General features: G+C 41.6%; 1 protein-coding gene across 1 annotated transcript in view; it reads right to left on the reverse strand.

The window, feature by feature from the left end:
* TSHR (thyroid stimulating hormone receptor) overlaps positions 1-25142 on the reverse strand; it is a 206915-nt gene that overhangs the window by 69696 nt on the left and 112077 nt on the right. The window contains exons 4-6 of the mRNA XM_067531936.1: positions 7611-7685; positions 3395-3469; positions 711-788 (exon numbers count right to left, since the gene is read on the reverse strand). Of these exons, the coding sequence (XP_067388037.1) occupies positions 711-788; positions 3395-3469; positions 7611-7685 (228 nt within the window). The remainder of the gene's footprint in view (positions 1-710; positions 789-3394; positions 3470-7610; positions 7686-25142) is intronic.

Genomic DNA, 25142 nt, shown 5'->3' on the forward strand with positions numbered 1-25142 from the left:
TGGACAGGGACTGTTAAGTTGAACCTATGTTGTAGCAAAGTGTACTAGTGGGCTACATCAACACTTGAAGCTAAGGATGTGATTCCCAGCTCTTATACACATACTTGCACTAGCTCTCATTTGAGCTACCACACTAAAAATAGTAGTGTAGTTAGGCTAGCATGAGTACATACCCAAGGGGTTCAGGCAAGTCTGTACTTGGTATGTCTAGCCCATGCCACTGCTTGCAGCTACCCGTGCTACCCCTGCTATACTATTTTTAGCATGGTAGCTCAATGAGAGCTAACGTAAATATATCTATGCTAGCTGGGAATCATACCTCTACTTCCAAGTTTATCATATGCCCCTGATTATACTTGTGCTGCAGCTTTACAGAAGTAGTATGGCAAATCCTTTCCTCTGTGCTTCTTTCTAAGTTCATACCCTGCATAAATGCCCATTGCCCACTGTCTGTTTAGTTTCTTTTTGTTATTTCTGCTATTCAAATATTTTGGTAGGGTCAATTTAAAAAGAAGACAGCAGCACTGATCCAAGTCACTGTGGCAAAGAAAAAAACTATATAAACAAGACCATGGACAATGTTTCTCTCTGGTGCCTCTCTTTTACAAACCACTATAGATTTGGGCTGAATTGTTATTTCACATGTCACAGTGATTTGCTTCAGAGACACAGAGAATGACAGTTGTGTGAGTTAAACTGGTAGGACTTACAGGGTAAGGGATTCGTTACACAGCCCATGGAACGCATTTGCAGGCACTGAAGTCACATAAGGATTATCTGCAATTTCACTGCAAAAGAAGACAAAAGGTTTAACATTGCAATACAACATCTGCATAGTAGAACAGACCTAGTTTGAATCTTCTATTGCTAATGATCCTCTGACATACAGTACAATAAAATGCAAAAAATACATAAACAAAGGGTATGTATGTTGTTATCTGTTGGCCTCAGATATGCTGGAAGACTAAAGTGCCTTCAGCCACCTAAGAAGCATAGGTATGCAGAATAACTGTACCAATAATTGCTCGTATACTGGTGGGGTTTACATTATTGGCTAATATGTACCCAGCCTGTGTGACTCTTCTGAATAATAGCATGGCCAGATTGCTCCTTTCACAAGACAGGAAATTAACAGATAAGTAAATAATAATCACCATAATGTTAACTAATTTATCCCAAGTAAAATTAAGATGAAATTCTAGTTTTTGTTAACAATACCATGAAATAAAAGGTCACAAATAGACTGTAGGGTGTTCAAGATAGAAACTGTCTTTCGGTGACTCTGAACTACACCTAGTACAAATAAAAGGATAAGTAATTAACCCTTAATTTCACAAAATCCTAGCCGCTGGAAAGGACCCCTAGTGGGTCATCTAGTCCAATAATACTTCTCAACTTAATGGACAAATAACTGTCCTACAGCCCACCACATCCTCAAATTCTTTGCAACTACTATCTCCACAGCCTCTGGAAACACCAATTCTCCTGTCTGAGAGCTAAGTGCTGTTGGGGCAGGGAGAGGAGGAAGGATGAGGGAACGGGTATAGTTTCACCATGACTGGGTTTGAAGGTAGGAGGGAACGGGGTGGTGATACCATGGGAAGGAATGAGGGACCTAATTGTCCCTTCCCTATTTTTCCATGGCTCCTACTGGGTTCTAGCTACTGCAAGATTCTGCAGGTTTTGATTTTCTTCAGCTTGTGGATGGTGTGCTCTAATGGACACCTCCTCAAGGCCCACTTGAGAGTCATTCCCTACAGTCTGAAAAACCCTGGTAGAGTCCATTCCCCTGTATGTGGCAGGATCTGTTGCATTAACCTTTGAGGTACAAATACATAATACTAGACACTAAAATTAAAATTTTATCATTACCACCTTCATTGCAAACCTTTTCCATTACTAATAATTTTCTCACACAATATTTTGGGGATGAAATTTTCCATGCCTGATCTCAGTCCCAAAAGTGATTTTCCCCTGCTCACTTTCTCATTATAAAATTTGTTTATGATTGGTTCAGCTGGTTTTGAGTTATTCCAGCATGGATCTAAAATATGTTTTACACACAGAGAGGTCTCAATCAGATAATTCAAAAATGGCTAATGGTAAAAACTGCAAACTTAGCTCAATTTTAGACTTTTCCAAGATCTAAGATTCAAGCCACTTATGAAAAAAAGACTTTCAGTCCTTTTACAGTTATGAATGTTTAAAACTGGGAATCAGGAACACATGCAGTAGAATGTTTCCATTCTTTATATAGAATATAGGGTGTCAAGGAAGTGCTATTAGAATCAGAAAAGTGACTAAGTAAAAGTGATATCTTTTATTCAACAGATATGCACCTCTTGTCTTCACAGAGTATAAATTGTATTTAACATCAGTTGTTCCGTCTAGCAAGACTATAACATCAAATTATGGTATAACTGAAGCAACTCCCTAAGATGAACCTTGTGTGTTCTTGCTGAATCTGCCTACTTAAAAAAATTATACACTTATTTAAATAAACTCCTGCTAGACCTGCAGAACCAACGTAGGTGCAGAAGAGTGAGCTGGATTCAGTTCCATCTGGTTCATCATCTAAAAATATTTTATTAAGTTTCAAATGCAGAATTTTTCTTGATGGTTGTGATTCATGAATCAGAAAGAATGTCCTCAGTTGAATATGCAGGGCTGTCATATGGAAAAACATATTTTTACTTTTAACTTGAGCAAATTTTATCCCAAGTCTCTGAGAATTATAAACATGGGATCCATGGCATTGCTTTTTAAAGTCACTTTCAGAGTGGACCTGTACTTTCAAATAAAGCATTCCAGAATGCTGGCTACAACTAGGAGCACCTTAGCTTAGCAAGAGGAATAATTCCAGAAAAGACAGCAGAATTTGGTTAAAGACAACTGCCACCAGGAAAACCTCAGTTAAGGACTGCTGCCATTAGGAGGCATGAAACCAGCTACTCCATAACAAGGAACTTACAAGTTCCACTACCTTCTTTCCTAGCTTTTTTCATTTGTTTTTTAAAACTATATTGTACTTCTTCTAAACTAGAATGTGAATGTGGAGCAACCAGTCTGGATAAAATAAACTCCCTGCACTAAAAACTTCGCTCAGAAGGTGAGCTGAGGCCAGACTGCTATTTTTATTTATTTATGTAGAGGTTTGAAGATGTTCAGTTAACATTTTCCCTTTGTGTTTTCCATATCTCCAGCTCTTACATTTTCTGTGCTCTGGCTGGGAAAAGAGATAACAATTGAGGGAGACTGGTTTTGCCGGATTGCTAGGATACTTCATTTTGGCAATTATTTGGTACCTCTCTCTGAAATGGGAGCCTCCACTGCGGAATTGTTTGGGATCTGACTGTAGCACTGGTCTAACCAGATCTGCAGGTCAGATACTTACAGTAAAAAGTTCACATCAGCCGAATAGATTTTGGTGAGGTCAGGAAACACCATGATTCCAGTGTTGAAAATTCCACTAAAATACAGTACAAAATAGAAAACAAGAGAGAATTAAATTTAATGGATCACAAAAAAGATGCCGTGAGTTCAGACCATTAAACAGAGGTGGATGGAATATGGCTATTTTATAATCTCCACTGAGTGTCAACTCACCTATCAAAAGTACCCAAATGTAGGGGTGGGAAGAACACATCAGAAATCAATGTGGGGTTATAGGGAGATATTCTGCAAAGACTTTTCCACCTCTAACTACCAAGACTCTGAGACTACAGAGGTTTGAACTGAGCCACTTACTATGTAGCTCCTTTCCTTTGTTTGACAGCATCAGCATTAAAAAAAAAAGTGCCATGCCATCTCTCTCCAATTCTCCACATGAGTGTCAAGAAGCACCTTTAGATTAATTGGGTAGAGTTGAGGTGGTAAGGGCACAACCTACTCCCACTGTAGTCAACAGGAGTTTTGGTGTTGACTCCAATGAATGCATGATTAAGCTCTAATACAGCAGTAAGACTGCCAATGTCAGGAAGATGTTGAGTAAGTTAGAAAGTCTTTAAGAGAAAGGCAAGGTGGAGACTTGGAGCAAACAGTGGGAGCGAGTTTGTGAGGGTAGAAATAAAAAAGGAGCAGAGAAAAGGGTCAGAGAGTAGGATCTTCAAACTTTTTGGACAGTGTGACAGAGCACAGACACACAGAAGGGAGAGAAAGTGAATGTGTAATCCGAAAGCAGAAATTTGGGTCAACAGACATTCAGAAAGAGATGAAGAGAGATGGGGCTCTGAGAGATGGAGAACAGAGGGCCCAAATCTCTGTTCCAGCTGAGATGTAGTCAGTTTAAGGAAATGGTGTGTAACAGAAGGAAGAATAAATGTGTCTTTTGGCAATCTTTGCACCTCCTGGTATTCTGGGCCTTGTTGGGGGCAGGAATAGCCACCAGTGTAAATTAGAGAAGTCTCAGAACCGCTCAAACTTATGCTTGGACTGTCCATAGGCCCCTGGTACTCTGACCCTCTCCTAGCCCTGAGTTCAACATGCCCCCATGCCAGAGTCTGCAAAAGGGGCCAGCATAGAGGCATTCCATCAGCTTTCTGACAGTCAGAGCCTCCTTATGCCATTGGTATTCCCAGGAAAGGTGGCAGTGAGGGAGATTCACTGTCTTTTAAGGCAGTTTTATGCTTCAGTGGAGAATCAGGCCCTAAGCATCAGAGACACAGGCAAAAGCCAGGCTACAGAGCCAGGAAACAACACTAGTTTTTATTTTGTGCAGGTTTGTAACACCCCATACCTTTTATATTTCATTAATCACAAGCATATTTATTAATTCATAATGACCCAAAGGTTAGGTTCATATTCATTTTCCATCAAAATGCTTTTGTTTCAAAGCTTCCCCACTCCTTGAGTCAGTCACTTGGGGTCCCCAGGTGACATCCTTAATGAGTAGTTAATATTTATTTATTTATTTTATTTATTTAATTTTTGTACGTCTTCTCTTTTTCCCTCCTATTATTTGTCATGTGTCTTCTGAGATTGAGAGCTCTGCAGGGCTCACTATGTTTGAAGCTTATTGTAGGCACTACTGTAATACAAAGAATGAAACAAAAAGGCAGCCCTTCATTATCCAAGCAGGCCCTAAGGAAAGCTTCTTTGAATTATACAAACGGTGTGACCTTTAAACCACACATGCTCTCCCCTTCCTCCAGCTATGGAAGGAAAAATACATACTCCATGTTTTCTTTTCTGAATTATGAAAAATTGCTCCAGATAAGAAGTTGGAGACACTAAGAACTCTGCCATTCATTGAGGCTAAGATTCTTTTGTTCAAGTTCTGCGATAAAGGAAAAAGATCCAGTCTTCCAGTTCTGCCTCCACTTTACAGAAATGTAGTCATTTTCCATTAGCACTGATCTCCTTGAGAGTGAAAGTAATTACAAGAGAACATTACTCAGTTTAAAGGTGACCTGCAATTGAGACAAAATTGTGTTTGTTCCCATTTTTATTGCTTTATGGAGTATAAACAAGGGCTGGAAATTCATGTTCCCCACCCTCCAGGCCCCCAGTCTTGTGTTCAAAATCACAAAGGTTATTTTACTGATGTTTTTTCATTGTAATTTTCAGTCTCATTTACCCTGCTTTTTTTGGAAGAGTCTATGGAAAAATGGAGAACTCCCCCAGACCCATTTCTGTCATAGAACTTATAGGAAACTGGGCCAATGATGAACTTGACAGATGTAGCTGATATGTATTTTTTAAAGTTATATGTAAACATATATATATAATTAAAGTAAAAACTGTACATATTTCTGTTGTATCTGTGTAGTATCTGAAACAGGGGGCTTGCCCAGTGGGCTGCAGAGACTAGGGTCAATCCAACCCTGAAAACAGAATGAGATCTACCTGAGCAGGGGAATCAGACGATTCCCTGTAAAGAAGTTTACTGGCACAGTAAAGGATGATCCCAAGTCATGCTGATGGACAATAGAGAGAAGGCTCCTGTAGGATCATTACATCAGGGAATTTGGAGGATAAAGCTCAGTGAGCAGGAAGGTCCTGACTGTATTTGGGACTGGTTATCAGAGCCTCAGTGAGGAAGAGCTGGGAGATCAGACTGGGATGGAAGAAGAGCCATGGGAATGAAAGAAACCACAAGAGCTAAGAATGGACTTTTTATTTGTGTTGTCAGAATGAACTTCAGTTTGGGACTTTTGATTGTTGTAAACTGGTTCAGATGTTAAACTAGTGCCAGGAGTGGTAGTGTTAACAAGAGAAAGCCTCGGAGTGCTTAAACAGCCCTGAAGAGAATAAAAACAGAGGTGAGGAGCATGAAGAGGTACCCCTGGCCAGGAGGCGGTGCTCAATAAGTTGCAGTCTTTTTACGGTATCCCTCTTTTCAATTTTTCCTACCTATTCTATGGCCAGGCACTTCCTTTGCTTGACCGGGCTCAGCATTTCTCCCTCTGGTGGTGGGGATATCTTGAGTAAATCAGTCTCAGTCTGGAGAGTTTTTATTCCTCCCTCAAGGTTTATTTTTCAGTATTTTCCAAGGAGGGCCTGAAGGTAGGCCCAAGCAGTATTCTTCAGTCAAATCAAAGAAAAATTCAAAACACAAAACGGGAATACCTTTTCCTGTCCCCTCTCTGGATTGTTGCCCTGTTATGTGGGCACCAGGGCACCTTCCCCAAACAGGCAGTTGGCTTGGTTGCTTCCCCTATAGGGAAGGAGGTAGCCTTCCACCCAGGAGAAACCTTTTCTCCCTGCTGCAGCTTGTCCTGTCCTCTCTTCACCCCTCTCCTTCACCAAAGGAGGTGTTTTTAAAGGTCACAGGCAGCCCTTAATTGGACTCAGGTGTCCTTAGTTGACCTAAGGTAACCCCTTTTCAGCTCAAGGGGGGAAAAGGACATTTACCATTCTAAGCTGACATACCTGACTTCTATCACTCTCTTACAGCTGTCCAGTCTGACTTTGTCATAATTCCTAGAAGGGTTATTCTAATAATCTACGTAACACAACCCACACAATTTCACTCAGTAATTCATGCATCAAATCTAATAATTTGTGGTTCTGGATTTGACATCCTTGCTACTAGTGAAAGTATAGAATAAGCAGCAAAGAAAAGGAATAAAGAGCCCAAACAAAATTCCCTACCCCTCCTTCATGGCACCTTTAAAACATTTTTGCAAATGCTCCCCCTTCCGACAGTTTTCTGGATGAGATGTCAAATAGAGGTCCTGATTAAGTGCAGGCATCTCTCCTTCAGTAAGATCTGTACAACTTTATTCCGGTGTAATTACTGTAGTGAAAAAGTAAATAAGGAAAATGAATACATTTATTTAAATGAATAGTGTACCAAAGAATTATCTATCCAGGTTCTGAGATGAGGGCTGGGCTTTTGGGGCTAACGAGACCCAGAGTCTTGGCCTAACCTTGTACTCCAGAAACAGGACCAAAAGGGCATAAGGCACTCCCTGATAAAACACCTTGCAGCCTTTTTCTCGCTTGCAGAACCTATAACTGGCCTTAGTTTAGTTGAATCCTTAGCATTAAAAGAAAACAGGGAATAAATTTTCCATCCAGATCTGAAAGGAAAAAGAAATTGTAACACTGTAGTAGGGCACCCATCTATACAGAGAATAATTTCTGAAGATTAAATGCCAAGTACTTACAGGTATTTTAACCGTGGAAGGTTCTTAAAGGCATCTGGATCTATGTAATGTAGGTTTCTAGCATTACGAATTTCTCTGTTAAAAATGAATACAAATCAGCATATTAGCAAAAAACCAAAAATATTAATGTTCACATTTTTGAAATTTAAAATAAACAAAACAACATAACACTAAAGTGAACTTTCAGAGAAATATAACTCCTGTTCTGAGCTCTTGCACTGGACTGCATCCCAGTAATAAGAAACTAACGTCATTCAATGGAGGTAAGCATGTTCAGTGTGCACTGTTACATTACAGCATTATCATCTGGACAAATTTGGTTTTGGACACTAATAAGCTTAAGTAATGGGGAGGTAGCATAGGGCTTTGGCTTGCTCGTCCTCCTGATTTTATCAGGAGAAGTCAATAAAGCTATTGAAATGTGCTTAAGGTTGGATGCAAACAACATTAAAAAAAGGCAGCATGGGAGGTTTGTGTGTCTTGGAGGGTCGGGTAATGGGTTAGTTTTGGATATGGAAAAAAAGAGAAAACTAAGATTATAAAATAGGATTTTATTTCATGTGAGGCCATTGTAGGGACCTGTGAATGCCAAATCTCTTTTGAGTGAAGAGTTCCAGAGGGATAGCCATGTTAATCTGTATACAGCAAAAACAACGAGAGTCCTGCAGCACCTTAAAGACTAACAAATTTCTGCAGGCATAAGTTTTCGTGGTCTGCAACCTATTTCGTCAGATGCATCTGCAGTTGCAGCCCACGAAAGCTTATGCCCGCAGAAATTTGTTAGTTTTTAAGGTGCTACAGGACTCTCAAAGTCTCTTTTGTTAACACTCTCAATTAAAGTTTCTATCTTCTCATTCAAATTTAGTAAGTATAAAAGTTAATCTATACAAAACTTAAAATATCTGAGTTAATAAGTATGCAGGAGGAACCATCTCCACTGGAGAAGGACTGGAAATGTGGACATCATCATTCTATTTCTGGTTCTGTCTGTGACATGCTGTGACATCCTGCAAAGCTATGTAAGCCTCCATGCTGCAGTTTACTCACCGTAAAATGGAAACTACAAAGAATTATTTAGCATTTGTTTTCTTATTCAAAGCACATTACAAACATTAAGCCTCATAATTTCTCGTGCTGTTACTACTTATCATAATGTAAGAAAGATGGAGTATAAAACACTCCTTAGTTAAGCAACTGCTAACTGATTACCTGTATCACCTCTCTCAGGGTTCTTTTAATTTTGGTTGCTTAACTAAAGAAAAGGACTTGAGTTGAATTTAATCTTAGATTTTTATTAAATACCCTTAACAGCAACTAAGAGTATTCAGGATATAACCATGGTTCCCAACCTTTTCTCTGCTGCGGCACACCTCAATCTCAAGGGACCTCTTCTCCACACCCACAATCAGTGGCTGCAGGAGCGGAGCAGTGGGGCAGAGGAGTCAACCCATTGTTCACACAGGAGGAGAGGAGGGAAGAGAGAGAGATTGAACTCTGATTGGTTGTTCCACCCCAGGAGGAGGTGAAGCAGTGAGGCAGATGGCCAATCAGAAGGCGGCTCCCCCTCCCTTGTTCTCATGCGTACTTTTTCAAACAATTCTGTGGCACACCTGTTTGGGCCTGAGGGCACACCAGTTGGGAAGCTCTGGGCTATAAGACAAAAATTGTAGTGTACTATGATCTGGCAAACAGATTAGAAAATTGATTGATATAGCCATTCATTGATATAGATTGCAAGGCCAGAAGAGACTATTGTCATCACCTAATCTGATCTCCTGTATAACAGGCCACAAAACTGCCTCCAAAATATTTCTTACAGCATATCTTTTAGAAAAACATCCAATCTTGATTTAAAAAATGTAAAATTTTCAGAATCAAATCACATAGCTACAACAGAAAATACACTTATACTTCTTCACTATCTTGGGAAGGTGTCCTTGTTTAAAATTTTGACTGACTCCTTGAGAATAGGGTCTCACTTGTGCAAGCTGCTTATTAACACAATATAGGAGGGGGAAAAATCCAAAGCTAAAGCATAAGACAATTTAGTCAATTACTTACGTGCTAATTCACTATGTTCTCCTTCCCAATGGATACATAGTAGCCAAACCTTTTAAACCTACTTCCCCACATATTATATTAGCCCCCGGATCTAACACTCCTAACTATCTGACAAACTCCTATATTTATGACAGACTGCACAGACTAAGTGCAATTCAAGAGGCTTGTACGCTTGATTTTATGTTTGTATGCACCTAGAACTTGAAAAGCATTATGAAACCATTAACCATGATAGACACATGTACAGTGTTCTAAAATTTTAGTTAACAACAGTAACTTGTTTGGTTTTAAAGCTCCTTTAGAACAATCATAACTGGAACCAGTCACAAAGCAAGGACACACCCTAACTTTGTGACCATCTTTAAAGCACATACACAGCATATGTACTTCCTTTCTAATTAGGTACCCTGTTTCAGGAGGTGGTCAATTGACTGATTTGGGTCATCACCCAAGAAGAAGTCTGTGTGTTACTTCTCACCATATCTTTACTCAGCCATCGCTTTCAGCTCAATTACTGTTCACAGCAGTTGACACTGCAAACACAAGTGGAATGAAGGATGGACATTACTACAGTCTTTTCCTAGTGTGCTAGTGGGCCACCCAAATTGCTGGAAGATAGAAACACAGTTAAAGGTGCCTATCTGAGATAGGTACTTGATGTCACCAGGAGAACACCCAAGTGGCTGGTCCAGCAACTCAGTCTTCTTCCTTCCAGGTGTCTTTGACTTTTGGGAAACAATGTGCTGAAGAGACAGGTCGTTTTATCTGATTTCTGCTGGGTGGTCCAACTTGGTTCCTCTTCTGGGAGGTGCTGATGTGGACCAATCAGATGGTGATCCATACTTCTGCCAAAGAGTTGAAATGTCTAGTCAAAATGAGAGTTGTCTTCTCTCACCATCCAATTAAGCAATGAGGCATCTCCTTTTGATTTCCTGCAACTGGAGCTGGAACTTTACAGTCTGTTTGTGCAGCACATCTTGTCACACCAGCTTGTGTAAGACAAGTTAGATGATATCTGTAGGTACAACCATCTTGGGACATACACTGAACATTAGCTGGCTTGCTCTGGTCAGCAACTGACCTCCACAAATCATTTTCTGTGGGTCCTTCAGACAGCTCTGCAGTTATGCTTGCTCAAAATACAGTTTCCTCATCAATACTCTGCTAGCTGCTGAAATTTCTAGTGTAATGTTTATATACATTTATACAAAGTCCCTCCAAATTCTCTGAGTCTCTTTAAATCTGTTTTAACAGTCCACTATACAAGCAAAGGCACTTCAAAAACTGTTCTCCAGCAGGTTAGAACAGCTGTGTAAGATCTTCCATTTCTGTTCTCCTTGTTTTAACAACAAGGATGGAACTTTGGTATGTATGGCTGAACTGAGTCTGTGCACGATTAATCAAAGTTATACTTCAGATTATTCCTTTTAATGATCAAATATCCTTATAATCACATTATTTGGTTTCTGTTTCTTTTATTTACTGCCTCTTTTAGCACAGGTGTATTTCACTAACACAATAGCATGAGCATGCTTGATTGCAAATATTAGCCTTACTTCTTCATTTTGTTACAAGGCTAAAAGAAATCAATATAAATGCACCCACTTTCTTTCCCTAACAGGATTACCCATAAAATAAACACCATAATTAAAGTATACAATATTTTGCCCAAACCTGTATTACTTACAGTTGACTTCCCTTTTACACACAACTTCATTTAATTACAATATTAGACTGCATACATTCCCTATTTTTTCCTCCACTGTATCAGCAATATCTCATAATATTTTAATGTTTAATATCAAGGTATTCATCCACAGACAGGGAAAAATAGGAAGCCTTTTTAGCAGCACCAGTGGTATACTTTTGTGAAAAACTGCAGCAATTCTGTTTCCTCATACTACAGAAGTCTAGTCATTAGATCTGGAGTTTTTATTTTCTCATCCCTGCATTCTATCTTTTCTAAAAGGCCTTCATACCTGGGCAATTCTTAAATAGTAATAATTCATAATTTTAGGGCCTTAGTTACTACAACAGAGATGATGCAAAGTTTAGTTATACCAAATGAGACTCCTAAAAACCATGCGGTCTCAGCACTTGAGGAACATAGCAGTGGCTTAAAGCCACCTTTTCCTCCCAGTCTGATCTTGTATTGAGCAGAGTTCAGCCCAGCCAGAGAATCCGACCCAGTTATTGTAATACAGTAAGATTTGGGTGAAAGATAGTAATGGTATCACAATGCATTATTTGAATTCATAGGCTTCTCTGGAAAGTGCAAAATACAGCTAGGAGTTCTTGCCAAGATGACATTCCCCTAACATATTATTATATAGTAGCTGACTGTGTCTGGAAGTACATAAAGACAGTACTTGTGTGGACTGTTCATATTTTGTGCTTTTTATAGAAGTTGATCTTAGTGCATTCCACATGTGGAGAACATTTGTTCTCTATTGGGAAAGAGTAGCAGAGGATGGACTGAAAAGACATTACTCACTCTGGGCAGTAAAAATATTTCTTTGAGATGTGTGTCCCTATGGGTGCTCCATTGTAGGTGTGTCTATGTTCCTGCACTTTGGTAGCAGTGTCCATTGGGCCCGCACATGTACTATCTCCCCTCATGTTGTGCCACTAGGCTCGCCAGGATGCATGGGCTAACTGTCCTAAGTTCCTTCTCTACCGCAGAGTCAACCATTAGAACTCTGAAGTAGAGAGAAGGAGGTGGGTAACAGAGCACCCACAGAGACACATGTTTTGAAGAAACATCGTTACTGCACAGGGTAAGTAACTTCTTCTTCAAGTAGCATCCCTATGAGAGTTCCATTGTAGGTGACTACCGAGCTGTATCCCTTTTGGAGGGCTGGGACTTTAGAATTGGGTTAGTCGCTGTTGACAGTATTGTGGTGCCGAAGATGGGATCACAGGCATAGTCCCCAGTAATTGCATAGTGTTTCACGAAGATATGGACTGACGTCTATGTCACTGCTCTACAAATTTCTGAGACGGGGATGTCTTTAAGCAAGGTGACAGATGAGGAGATGGATCTCATGGAATGTGTACAGATTGAGTCCAGAGGGGTCATGTTTCGAATCTGGTAGCACTGTTTAATACAGTTCAAGACCCACTTGGAAACCCTTTAAGCTGATATAGACTTTGGATCTTTCTGCGATGGAAAGGAATAGTCTAGGTCTTTCTGAAAGTTTTGTCCTATCAAGGTAGAATGCCACGGCCCTCCTGATATCTAGTGTGTGAAGTATAGCCATCATAGAAGATACGATTGGAAGGGACCTCAGGAGGCCATCTAGTCCAACCCCCTGCTCAAAGCAGGACAACCCCAGCTAAATCATCCCAGCCACACACCTTAAAAACCTCTAAGGATGGAGATTCCACCACCTCCCTTGGTAACCCATTCCAGTGCTTCACCACCCTTCTAGTGAAAAAGTTTTTCCTAATATCCAACCTAGACCTCCTGCACTGAAACTTGAGACCATTGTCCTAGTTCTGTCATCTACTATCACTGAGAACAGTTTAGCTCCATCCTCCCTGGAACCCCCTTTCAGGTAGATAATGGCTGCTATCAAATCCCCCCTTATTCTTTTCTTCTAAAGACTACACAAGCCTCGTTCACTCAGCCTCTTCTCATAATCATGTGCTCCAGCCCCCTAATCATTTTTGTTGCCCTCCGCTGGACTTTCCAATTTGTCTGCATCCTTTAGGTATTGGGGGGCCCAAAACTGGACACAATACTCCAAATGTGGCCTCACCAGTGCCGCATAGAGAGGAATAATCACTTCCCTCCAGCTGCTGGCAACGTTCCTAATAGCAGCCTCATATGCCGTTGGTAGGGCACCCTGTTGACTCATATCCAGTTTCTTGTTCACTGTAACCCCCAGGTCCTTTTCTGCTGAACTGCTGCCAAGCCAGTCGGTCCCCAGTCTGTAGCAGTGCATGGGATTCTTCCATCCTAAGTGCAGGATTCTGTACTTGTCCTTGCTCAATCTCATCAGATTTTTTTGGCCCAACCTCCAATTTGTCTAGGTCACTCTGGATCCCATCCCTACCTTCCAGCATATCTACCACTCCCCCCAGATTAGTGTCATCTGCAAACCAGCTGAGGGTGCAATCCACCCTGTTCTCCAGATCATTAATGAAGATGTTGAGCAAAACCAGCCCCAGCACCGACCCCTGGGGCACTCCACTTGTTACTGGCTGCCAACTAGACATTGAGCTGTTAATCACTACCCATTGAGCCCGATGATCTAGCCAGCCTTCTATACAACTTATAGTCCATTCATCCAACCCATACTTCTTTAACTTGCTGATAAGAATAATATGGGAGACTGTATCACAAGCTTTGCTAAAATCAAGATATATCACATCCACCTCTTTCCTCACATCCACAGAGTCAGTCATCTCATCATGGAAGACAATCAGGTTGGTTAGGCATGACTTGCCGTTGGTGAATCCATGATGCCTGTTCCTGATCACCTTTTCCAAGTGCCTCAAAATAGTTTCCTTGAGGATCTGCTCCATGATTTTTCTGGGGACTGAGGTGAGGCTGACTGGTCTATAATTTCCCGTTTCCTCCTTTTTCCCTTTTTCAAGATGAGCACTATATTTGCTTTTTTCCAATAATCTGGGAGCTCCCCCAATTGCTTTGAGTTTTGAAAGATAATGGCCAATGGCTCTGCAATCACATCAGCCAACTCCCTCAGCACCCTCGGATGCATTGCATCCAGCCCCATGGACTTGTGTATGTCCAACCTTTCTAAGTAGTCCTGAACCTGATCCTTCAGCACTGAGGGCTGCTCACCTCCTCCCCATTCTGTGCTGCCTAATGCAGTAGTCTGGGAGCTGACCTGGTCTATGAAGACAGAGCCAAAAAAAGCATTGAGTACTTCAGCTTTTTCACATCTGTCACTAGGTTGCCTCCCCCAGTCAGTAAGGGGTCCACACTGTCCCTAACCTTCTTTTTGTTGCTAACATACCTGTAGAAACCCTTCTCGTTCCCCTTCACGTCCCTTGCTAGCTGCAACTCCAGTTGTGCTTTGGCCTTCCTGATTTCACTCCTACATGCTTGAGCAATATTTTTATACTCCATGTAAGCTTCCTTTTTGTGTTTAAGCTCACCGAAGACTTCTTTGTTAAGCCAAGCTGGTCGCCTGCCATATTTGCTAATATTTCTGCACATTGGGATGGTGTGCATGTTGTCTCGGTGAGGCTTAGGGTAGAAAGTTGGAAGATAAATGGATTGATTCTTGTGGAATGATGAAGCAACCTTAGGAATGAACCTTGGATGAGGTCTAAGTGTGACCTTATCTGAGAAGAATATTATGTACGGGGGATGCTACTTCCCTGATTTTCCCTGCCAAGGTGATTGTGATTAAGAAGGTCATTTTCACTGATAGATGTAACAGCAATCAGGTGGCCATAGGTTCAAAAGGGGTCTTGTCAATAATTTCAGCACCAGGTTTAGATCTCACGAGGGAGTAGGAAGGCAAGGTTGTGGGAAGAGATTTGTTATTCCCTTCAGGAAACTTTTAGTGACAGGGTCCAAGAGGACTGAGTGCCCTTCTATATGTTGGTGGAACACTGCAATATCTCCAAGGTGGATTTTTAGGGAATTCAGAGACAACCTTGATTTTTTAAGAGTCAGGGCATAGTCCAGAATATGAGGAAGAGATGCTAGGACTGGAGAGATTTGCCTGGATGTGCACCAAGCCAAGAATCTGGACCAATTTTGCAGGTAAGTGCTGTGTGTGGTGGGCTTTCTGCTCTGGAGTAATGTTCCAAGATATTTTTAAAGCTGCTGTAGTCCACATAAGGAGACCAGCACCACAGATAGCATGTAGCCACACAGCTGAAAATGTGGCAGAGAAAAACAGCAAAGATTTTACCCAATCCAATCAGAAAAAACGGAAGTGGTGACAGTATCATAATGATGAGGCATGATAGCAATATAGTTAGTTTCAGACTTAAAGCTTCTGATAAGTAGTAATTAATAATAGATTAGAGTAAGTTTTAGTTAGGAATCCAAAATGGTGGCCAATGATGTCATCAGTCAGAGGGAGAGAGAAACAAAATAAAGGTGTTAAGAAACTGATAGCAGAAAAATAAAGGTAATTCCTAATATCTATAGGGAGGGGTCAGTAGGTAAGGGGGAGAATCAGAAGGCGGTCCAAGTTTGATGTAAACAAGCAAAGATAATTAGCATATCAGATAGCTGATTGGTTGAAAGTAATATAATCTTAGAGGAGGATCAGGAGGAGATCCGAGTTTGAGGTAAACATGGTGAAACTAATTAGCATCACGGACAGTTGATTGATCAAAAATGATCTCACCTCTGAGTGGGAAGAAGCTGTTGATTGACATTAAGAAAACAACCAATCAGAAAGGGTCAGAAAATGTCAGAAAAGTCATAGATAAGGCAGAGAACTGACAGGCTTGGGTGTGGATGATTGTGACCTGGGCAGGAGAAAAAGGAGACTGCAGGATCAAAAGAACATCAGCAGCAGCCATAGTAGCAGCAATAGCAGGGACAACAGAACAATTTGACACATCAGAAGGACCTTGAGACGACACAGAGAGATTAAATCCAGAGAAGAAGTATGTATGACTTTTCTTTAAAAATAAGGAATGCCTGCGTATGACTGTATATAAAGCTGGATGCCAGTGCTTGAATAATCTCTAACCCCACCCATTCTATGATTGCCTGATCAACACTCCTAGAACGCTAGTTTGTTTATAGTAGTATTATTAAATATGTTATTAGAATGTCTATGTAGATATAGGTGTAGGGGAATTGTGGGTATTACATTGTCATAAGATTGGTATTACATTGCATTCAGGATTTATACATATGTATGTAGGATTTCTTTATGTTTTGTGTTGCAGCATTGTATTCTTCTTATGCTGCCACAATTAAGTATTCATAATGTTGTAGCATGTGCTAAGGAAATACTGTATTATGTTGTGAATACTGTATTGCAATTTTAAAATTTAGAATTAGCATTTAGAATTTTATTTTAGAATGAATGGCATATCGTCTAGTTTATAGTATTTTGTATTATCTTAAGCAGCTTATTTCATAGTTTCAGTGTATTGATTTTCAATTTAAAAACCAATTGTATTAGAATTAGTATTGAATAAAAAGACATTTTATTTTTGAAGAATTTACGCTCTGAGTGTCAATCATTTAAGCAGAGGGCTGTATCCGTGTCCTCTCAAGGGTAAACTGAGATAAGCAGGTCTAGGGAGTTTTACAATGATTTAAATGAAAACCCCTGGTAAACCCTTATAAATCCCCTAGAGTGGACCACTTTAATTACCCGCTTATAGAAGTAAGGCTGGGGAGTGATATTGTTGGTATACCCAAGCCAGCCTCGTGGGTTCAGAGTTTTAGAGTAAAAATAAGACCTCCTGTATCTCTTCTGAGCATGCTGATTCTAAATATTGTACCAATGTAGCAGCCAAGCCTTGTGGTGGAGGACCCCCAAGCTGGGATGTGTGGTCCTTTCCCTGTCCTGAGAGAGGAGATGAGGCGTGGCTAGAAGGGAGATTGGTGGGCATATCAACAGCTGCTTCAGGTAAGGGTGCCAGGTTTGTCTCAGCCACACAGAAACAATAAGGATTATATGGGCTCTGTCCCATTTTATCTTTATCAGAATCTTCAATAGGAGGGGAAACAGGAGAGAGGCATACAGGAAGTCCTTGTCCCAGGGGAGAAGAAAAATAACATCACCCAGGGAATGCTGACCGGACCCTGCTCTGTAGCAGTATTGCTTGCATTTCCTGTTCTGGTGAGTGGCGAACAGGTCTATGGATGGTGTTCCCCATAGTGCGAACACATCGTGAAGTACAGTAGAAAATAGTTTCCACTCATGGTCATATAAGAATTTGATGTTCAAACTGTCCACTATCACATTCTGTGCATCTGGGAGGTAAGCTGCAGATAAAGTGATATTGTGAACGAGGTACCAGTTCGAAAGCTTCATCTGGCTTCCCCATGGCAATTGATATAGCACATACAAGCTATGTTCCCTGTAAGAATCTTTACATGAGACCCTGTTATGTGTACAGGAAATGAGTACAGGTGTTCATGACCACTCTATAGGAGATTGATATGAAAGAATATCTCAGAAGGTGACCATTTTCTTTGTACTTTTAGATTGTTGAGATGCGCTCCTTATCCCACAAGGAGTGCATCAGTAGTGAGGAGTGCCAACAGCAGACGGCAACATCTGAAGAAAGGGAGTCCCTTTTCCAGTATTGTCCAGGTTCCTCCACCAGTTGAGGGATTCCTTGACCTTGGAGTGCAGGTTTCTGCAGACTGACTCTGTTCAGTTTGTGCATCAAGCTAAACCATATGTGCAGGTATTGCATGTGAAGCCTGGGCTGCAGAACCACCACAGTGCTTGCTGCCATATGTCCCAGGATTTAGAGGCAGACTCTGGCTGACATTTGAGGGCTGCATTGAACTGATTTTCTCCTGAAGGAGAAAGGCTTTGGCCTGTAGGGAATCTAGATTAGCCCCTAGGAACTCCCGACATTGGACTGGTTCAAGGGTTGATTTCTGGGAATTGATTTTTAGGCCTACCTCCATGAACAAGTGTACCGTGTCTTTGTTGGCTCTGTGAGCCTCCTGTAGTGATTGGGCTTTGAGGAGACAGTCGTCCAGGCAGGGATAGAGCAGGAAGGTATCTGTGATGGAGCCCAGACTGTGTCCTTACAGGGAGCATACATAAGTCTATTTGGGGAATCTCCCACTGCTGGAAAATAGCCCTGGCAATTCAGTGAAATTAGAACCCACAAAGGTACCATGAACACAGAGTCCAGATGATGGCGAGTACACTGAGGCCAGGCATGTTGGGAGGGGTCTGAGGTGCAGACTCATGTGCTGTACTACAGATGTGCACAAGGCCATATGCTCCAGAAGCCTCAGACAGCTTTGGGCTGTTATGATTGGATAAATCTTGAGGTCTGTCATGAGAGATTGAATAGATTGGAATCTTGACTCTGGAAGGAATGCTCCGCCTTGGATAGAGTCCAATACAGCCCTCTAAACTCTATCCTCTGTACATGACAAAGGATAGACTTGTCTGTATTGATCAGTAGGCCTAGAGTTTTGAAGGTTGACTGAATGAGCTAATGGCTGGATATAACCTGAGCTTTAGACCAGCCCTTGTCTAGCCAGTCATCCAGAAAAGGGTACACCTGCACTCTTAGATTCCTCAGAATGCTGGAACCATGGTCATACGTTTTGTGAACACCCAAGGAATTGCAAACAGGTCAAACAAAAGCACTATGAACTGGTAATACAAGTGCTTCACTCTGAACCTGAGAAACATTCTGTGCCCATGGTATATCAACATATGAAAGCAGAAGTCTCTTAAACTGAGGGCACCATATTGGTCTCCCGGATCCAGTGACGGAATAATGGATGCCAAGGTAACCATGGAAAACTTGATCTTTTTTAGATAGTTGTTGAGCTGATGTAGGTCTAAGATAGGTCTGAGGAAATAATGGGAGTAGAAGCCCTTCCCTCAGATTCTGTGGAACCTCCTCTGTGGCTCCCATATGAAGGACAGATTGAATCTCCTGGACCAGAAGCTCTTCATGAAAGAGGTCACTGAAGAGGGGTAGAGAGGGAGGGGAGAAATAAACTGGAGGATGTACCCCACTTCCACAGTGCTCAAAACCCAATGGTCCGTGATGATATGGGACCAAGCACTGAGGCAGTTTGCAAACACAGGAAAAAACAGGGTTTGGCATCCTGGGAACTGGTACAGCATCCTTGACCATCCCTTCAAAACGCCTGCTTAGAATCCATGAATGTCTAGGTGGGGTAGGCACTGATGCAGAGAGAGAAGGAGGTTGTCTATGCCTATGACCCCTATTCTTCTTTCTCTGCAGGTCATGTTGGACAGTTGAGCTAGAAGAGTGGAAGGATTATTAAGGTTTGAAGTATTTCTTGGAAGGGGCTGGAGGTGTACAACCTAGGGACTTGAGGACTGCCTTTGAGTTTTTTAACCCATGGAGCTTAGCATCAGCCTGTTCCAAAAAGAACATGGATTTCCTCAGAGGGCAGATCCTGCAGTTTGTTGAACCTCCTGCAGGACCTGGAGGGCTACAACCAGAAGGTCCTATGCATGGCCACCGCCAAAGCCATGGATCTGGCAGCTGAGTCAGCTACATCCAGCGCACCTTACTGCAAGGCCCTCACCATTGATTTTCCTTCTTCCACTAGCGAGAACTCCTGCCTAGCATCTTCTGGCAGCATGTCTTCAAATTTTATCATGGAGTCCGTAGCCATACAGTAATTACAGCAGTAATCATAAGATAAAGGGGTAAGGAATTGATAGCAGAAAGGCAAGAGACCTATAGGTCTAATCTTATAAGAAATAATTATTCTAACTGTTTAAGACTAAAGCTTTATAATCTGATTAGGAGTAGTTGCTCAACAAATCAGCATAAGTAAGTAAACTAACAGTGACCTTAAGTAACAAGATGGTATAAGACTTTGTTTGTTGTTTTGTAATAGCTGTAAGTGTTGCAAACTGCTGGTAGGTGATTGTAAGAAGATAGTTTGTAGCAGTTTATAGTATTTATGGAGGGAACATTAGTAGATGCTCAGCCACAGGTAACCATAGTAATTCAATTGACATATATGTTAATGAGCTTTCCTTAATTAATATATAGGAAAAGGCACCCCAATATTACAAGGGTGAGGAAGGTAAGATATCATAAAGGAGGGAAGACCCATGCATACATATGGATGAGTGTCAAGGCCTATAAAACATTTGGTCTCAGGTACAGCTATTGGAGTTCTGAATCAGCATATCAGAGTCAGACTAGGATCTGTTTAACTTCTAAAGCTCTCCCCAAAGACAGAGTGAGTATATACTTGTAATGGTGCAGGCTGTCCTTACAGCACTATATTACATCACTTTACTTGTTTGGATTGCTTTATTTGTTGGACTAATCATTGTAATAAAACTTACAGCTACAGAAGGTCCTCTCAGAGTGTGAGTGTTGTGGTCACTACCATGCCCCATGGGGCTCCCAAAGCAGTAATTCTGATAATATTGCCCTGATCTTGGGACAAGAACCTACCAAATTTCAAAGTATTAACTGGGGATTCTAAATCAATAGTATAAACCATCAGTAGATCAAGCAACAAGTCCCATCCATTAAATCATATCTGCCCAAAAGTACATGCTGTTTTGCAATCCTGAGTTTCAACTCCCCAGTAGAATAAACTTTCCTACTGAACAGGTCTACCTTTATTGAGTCTTCAGATTTGGGGATTGGGCCCTTATTCCCCTGTCTTTCCCTCCCATTAGCAGCAGATACTACTGGGACCCTGGAGCGGGGCAGGGGAGAAAACAACATAAGAATGCCATTCTGGGTCAGACCAATGGCCCATCTAGCTCAGTATCCTGTCTTCAAACAGTGGCCAGTGCCAGATGCTTCAAAGAGGTTGAACAGAACAGTGATCAATCCCTTGTTGTCCAGTCCCAGCATCTGGCAGTCAGATGCTTAGGAACACCTAGAGCATGGGGTTGCATCCCTGATCATCCTGACTAACAGCCATTGATTGGCCTATTCTCCTTGAATTTACCAAATTCTTTTTTGAACCCAGTTATATTTGTGGCCCTCATAACAACCCGTGGCAATGAGTTCCACGGGCTGATTGTGTGTTGTGTGAAGAAGTACCTCCTTTTGTTTGTTTTAACCTGCTGCCTATTAATTTAATTGGGTGACTGCTGGTTCTTGTGTTACACGAAGGGGTAAACACTTTCACTTTCTCCACACCATTCATGATTTTATAGACCTCTATTGTATCCCCTCTTAGTTGTCTCTTTTGCAAGCTGAACAGTCCTAGTCTTTTTAATCTCTACTCATATGGAAGCTGTTCCACATGCTTAATGATTTTTGTTGCCTCTCTCTGTATCTCCTTCATTTCTAATATACCTTTTTTAAAATGGGATAACCAGAACTGCAGGCAATATTCAAGTTGTAGGTGTACCATGGATTTATAGAGTGGCATTATGATATTTACTGTCTTATTCTCTCTTCCTTTCTTAAGACTGCTTTTTGACTGCTGCTGCACATTGAGAGGATGTTTTCAGAAAACTATCCACAATGACTCCAAGATCTTTCTTAAGAGGTAACAGTTAATTTAGACCCCATCATTTTGTACATATAGTTGGGATTATGTTTTCCAATATGTATTACTTTGAAATTATCAACATCGAAGTTCATCTGACATTTTGTTGCCTAGTCACCCAGTTTTGTGAGATCCCTTTTTAACTCTCCACAGTGTGCTTTGGACTTTACTATCTTGAGTAAAAAGAACTCATAACCTCGGGAGGACACATAATATTTATGCTCAGCTCTTTTAGAAGTGGGGGGGAAGGGATGCAGGCATCTGCCATAGTATCTTAATAGGGGGCCATAATGGCCTCAGCAAAAGGCAGGGCTACTCTGGAAGGACCTGCTGTGGCCAAAATGTCAACCAGCCAGTATGAGGATTCTTTTACTTCCTCCACTTATATGCCCAGACTTAAGGCAACCTTCAGCAATTTTTGGTGTCCCTTACAGTCATCTGAGGGAGGCAAAATGGCCCATGCTGATACTACCTCAGAGGAAGAGGAGGCCACACTGGCTGAGATTGCTCTTCCTCCATTGCTTAATCCACAGGATCCTGCTGAATCAGCTCTTGATGTCCGGAACTGAGTTCAGTACCAGAGTCAGGACTGGGTGCTGCTCAGGAGTAGGTGCTACATACCTCTCTGAGGCCACCAAATAAGAGTGCCTGGAATATCATCTGGAAACCAGGGGAAGCCCCACAGATTCCAAAAAGGCCACTGGACAGGAGCAGGGCCCCAGTGACCTCCTACCCTACCACTTGATGGTACTCCTGTGGAGGGATCCATGGTAAGGTAACAGTATCTCGAGGAGGGATAGAGAGAGTGGCTCCAAGATGCAGGACACAAACTCTAAATCAAAGGAAGACAAACTCTCCTTCCACTGACCATGAAGGCACAGACCCAGATGGTGCCAGCAACAAGTGCCAAGGCCTGCAGAGAGGCAGGTTTCCCCTTTGACGGTACCAAAGGCCAAGCCATCAGAAGAAAATGAGGCTGGCATGATACCAAGCACTGTAGTGATCCTGCTGGTTCCCTTATGTCCACTGGCACTGATAGCATTGACTTTTGTACTGCAGGTAATTCTAGCACTGACAGGATTAGGAGATCCCTGACAGCCACAAATGCCTCTGGCATGATTGGTACTAAGATAGTGTCAGTACAGAGCGGTGCCACAGATGTGAAAGGTGCTCCTTCTGGCTGCAGACTTGACGGTATCTGCCTGGGTACCTGACCTGAAGCATACATGTGAGGACAGAATCCCTGCCTCATCATGTATAACTGTAACACCTCCCTCCAACCTGTATAATCAAATAGGATTTGAACCATTAACATTCAGCACTACAGTACAGACTACTACCCCTTGAGCTACAAAAATAACTACATTAAATAGCAACAGAAAAAAAAAAGAATTTCCCCCTTAAGGAGATGGATCACTGTATCCAGGTGCTGGTCAAAGGGGAGCCCAGTCTGACCCAGCTCTCTTGCTCCCATCCTGGGAGTTGGGGAGCTCCATTACGTGACTCTAAAGAAGAGTACGGGGTATGGGACACTAGGTCACGTATCACATGTGTCGGAGATGGTTCTCCTCTACCCTACTAGCACTCTGTTCCCAGTGTGATTGTTGCTGTTGCTGCTTTGGTGGTGGCATAGGCCCAGCCTTGGAATGTTCAGGTCTAATTATTACTTGCTGCGCTGCCAGATGTTCCTAAGGAATGCAAGTCAGAAGGAAAACTGTGACTTATAAACTTGTTTTTTAAATCTCAGCACAACCTGAATCGAATTTAATGTGACAAAAACCAGCAATTCACTAGTCTGAGAATTATCCTCCTGGCAAATATGAAGAGCCTCTGCAAATAACAGAAATGTGAGATGTTTCTTAAATAGTCTCTGATTTCTCTAGTCCATTGCCCATGCTTACGTTATAGAATTGTAATATATCTTAGGATTTCATGTTTCCTCAAAGTCAACTTTTTTAAAGTTGGGCATAGTTTATAACACTTCCTTTACTGAGGGATTCCCCAGAAACAAATGGCATTAATACTGTAGTACTCTGAACCCTTTCCTGGTGTAAGAAGCAGCCTAGAATTCTATATTATTTACTAAGTTAGGTGGCAGTGCTGACTGTCTAGGCCTTCTAGAAACTAAGCTGACATATCCTAACAGCCAAATTATGATTATAGCACAGATCTGTGGAGTGAGTGTTAACATTTAGCCATGCAGAGTTGAGGAGAGCTCTCAGCTGCCCCTGAAGAAAGCTATTCATTCACTCCTGATCAACTATTTACACAAGAAGTAAAAAGAGAACTAGTGAAAACGTTATGGATTTTCAAAGGAAGAGGAACACAGCTGATGAATCTAAAGAGAAGTGAACCCTGCATATTAGGCCTAATGTACTATCCTGATTTGAGGACAGAGGCATTTAAGATCTGCAGTTTATATGTATAGAGTGGACTGGATGAAGGCAGACATGAGGTCTATATCTAGGAGATGTCTCTAATTTATAGCATGAACAGGGGGGAGTGGATAGTGTGATTGGTAGTCTATATAAAGGTGGAGGATGGCATAGATTAATTTTCTGCTTCACAGTGGAATGGCTGGTGGGGAAAAGCTAATGTTTCTGGACTGTACATGGAGAAGGTAAGTTGCAGTCTGTTGACCACAGTGAGTGGTGGGGATGAGAAAGGCTATCCTGGTATCTATATAGAGGGTAATAGGCAAGATGTTTCTGACCAATAATGAGGTGAGTGAGAGGTAAGAATTTTGAAATAAGCGTGGGTCATATGTGGTAGGGGCCTAATTTTCTTGAGAGAGTTGTACTCAATAATAAAAATATACATGATATAGGGTTCGTGGATGTCAGACTGGTTTCTGGCCTATATACCAAAGATGAGGACAAAGTAAAAGTTGATTTTGGAATATGTGAAGTGATATTTTATGTGCATTTGTTTTTAAAGGTATTGTACTGACTTATTGTAATTGTATTGTAACTGTTTATTTCCATCTTATTTTTAAACTGAAACACTCTGTGATGGAAGATGAACGCATTTTAATTTAATTAATTTTAAGTTAATATTTACTGAAACCATAATTTAAAGTTAACCAAGTACGTGTGTCAACAGGAACAACTGCTGAATCTTAGGCATGGAGCCAGAGGGAAGGACTGGAGGCGGGCAGTACTGTGGAGAAGATATACAGAGTGTGGTGAGGCGGGCCTGTTTCGCCCTGTGAGTCCTGCACTTTTCCGGCCACGCTGGTGGTGCGGCTGGGAGGAGAGCGGGGGGGGAGGGCCCGATATCGCACTCTACCCCGGGCCCCGACCCAG

The sequence above is a fragment of the Emydura macquarii genome, unplaced genomic scaffold (assembly GCF_026122565.2).
Source record: "Emydura macquarii macquarii isolate MOO-44397 ecotype Brisbane River unplaced genomic scaffold, CSIRO-AGI_Emac_v2 contig_374, whole genome shotgun sequence".
NCBI lineage: Eukaryota > Metazoa > Chordata > Testudines > Chelidae > Emydura > Emydura macquarii.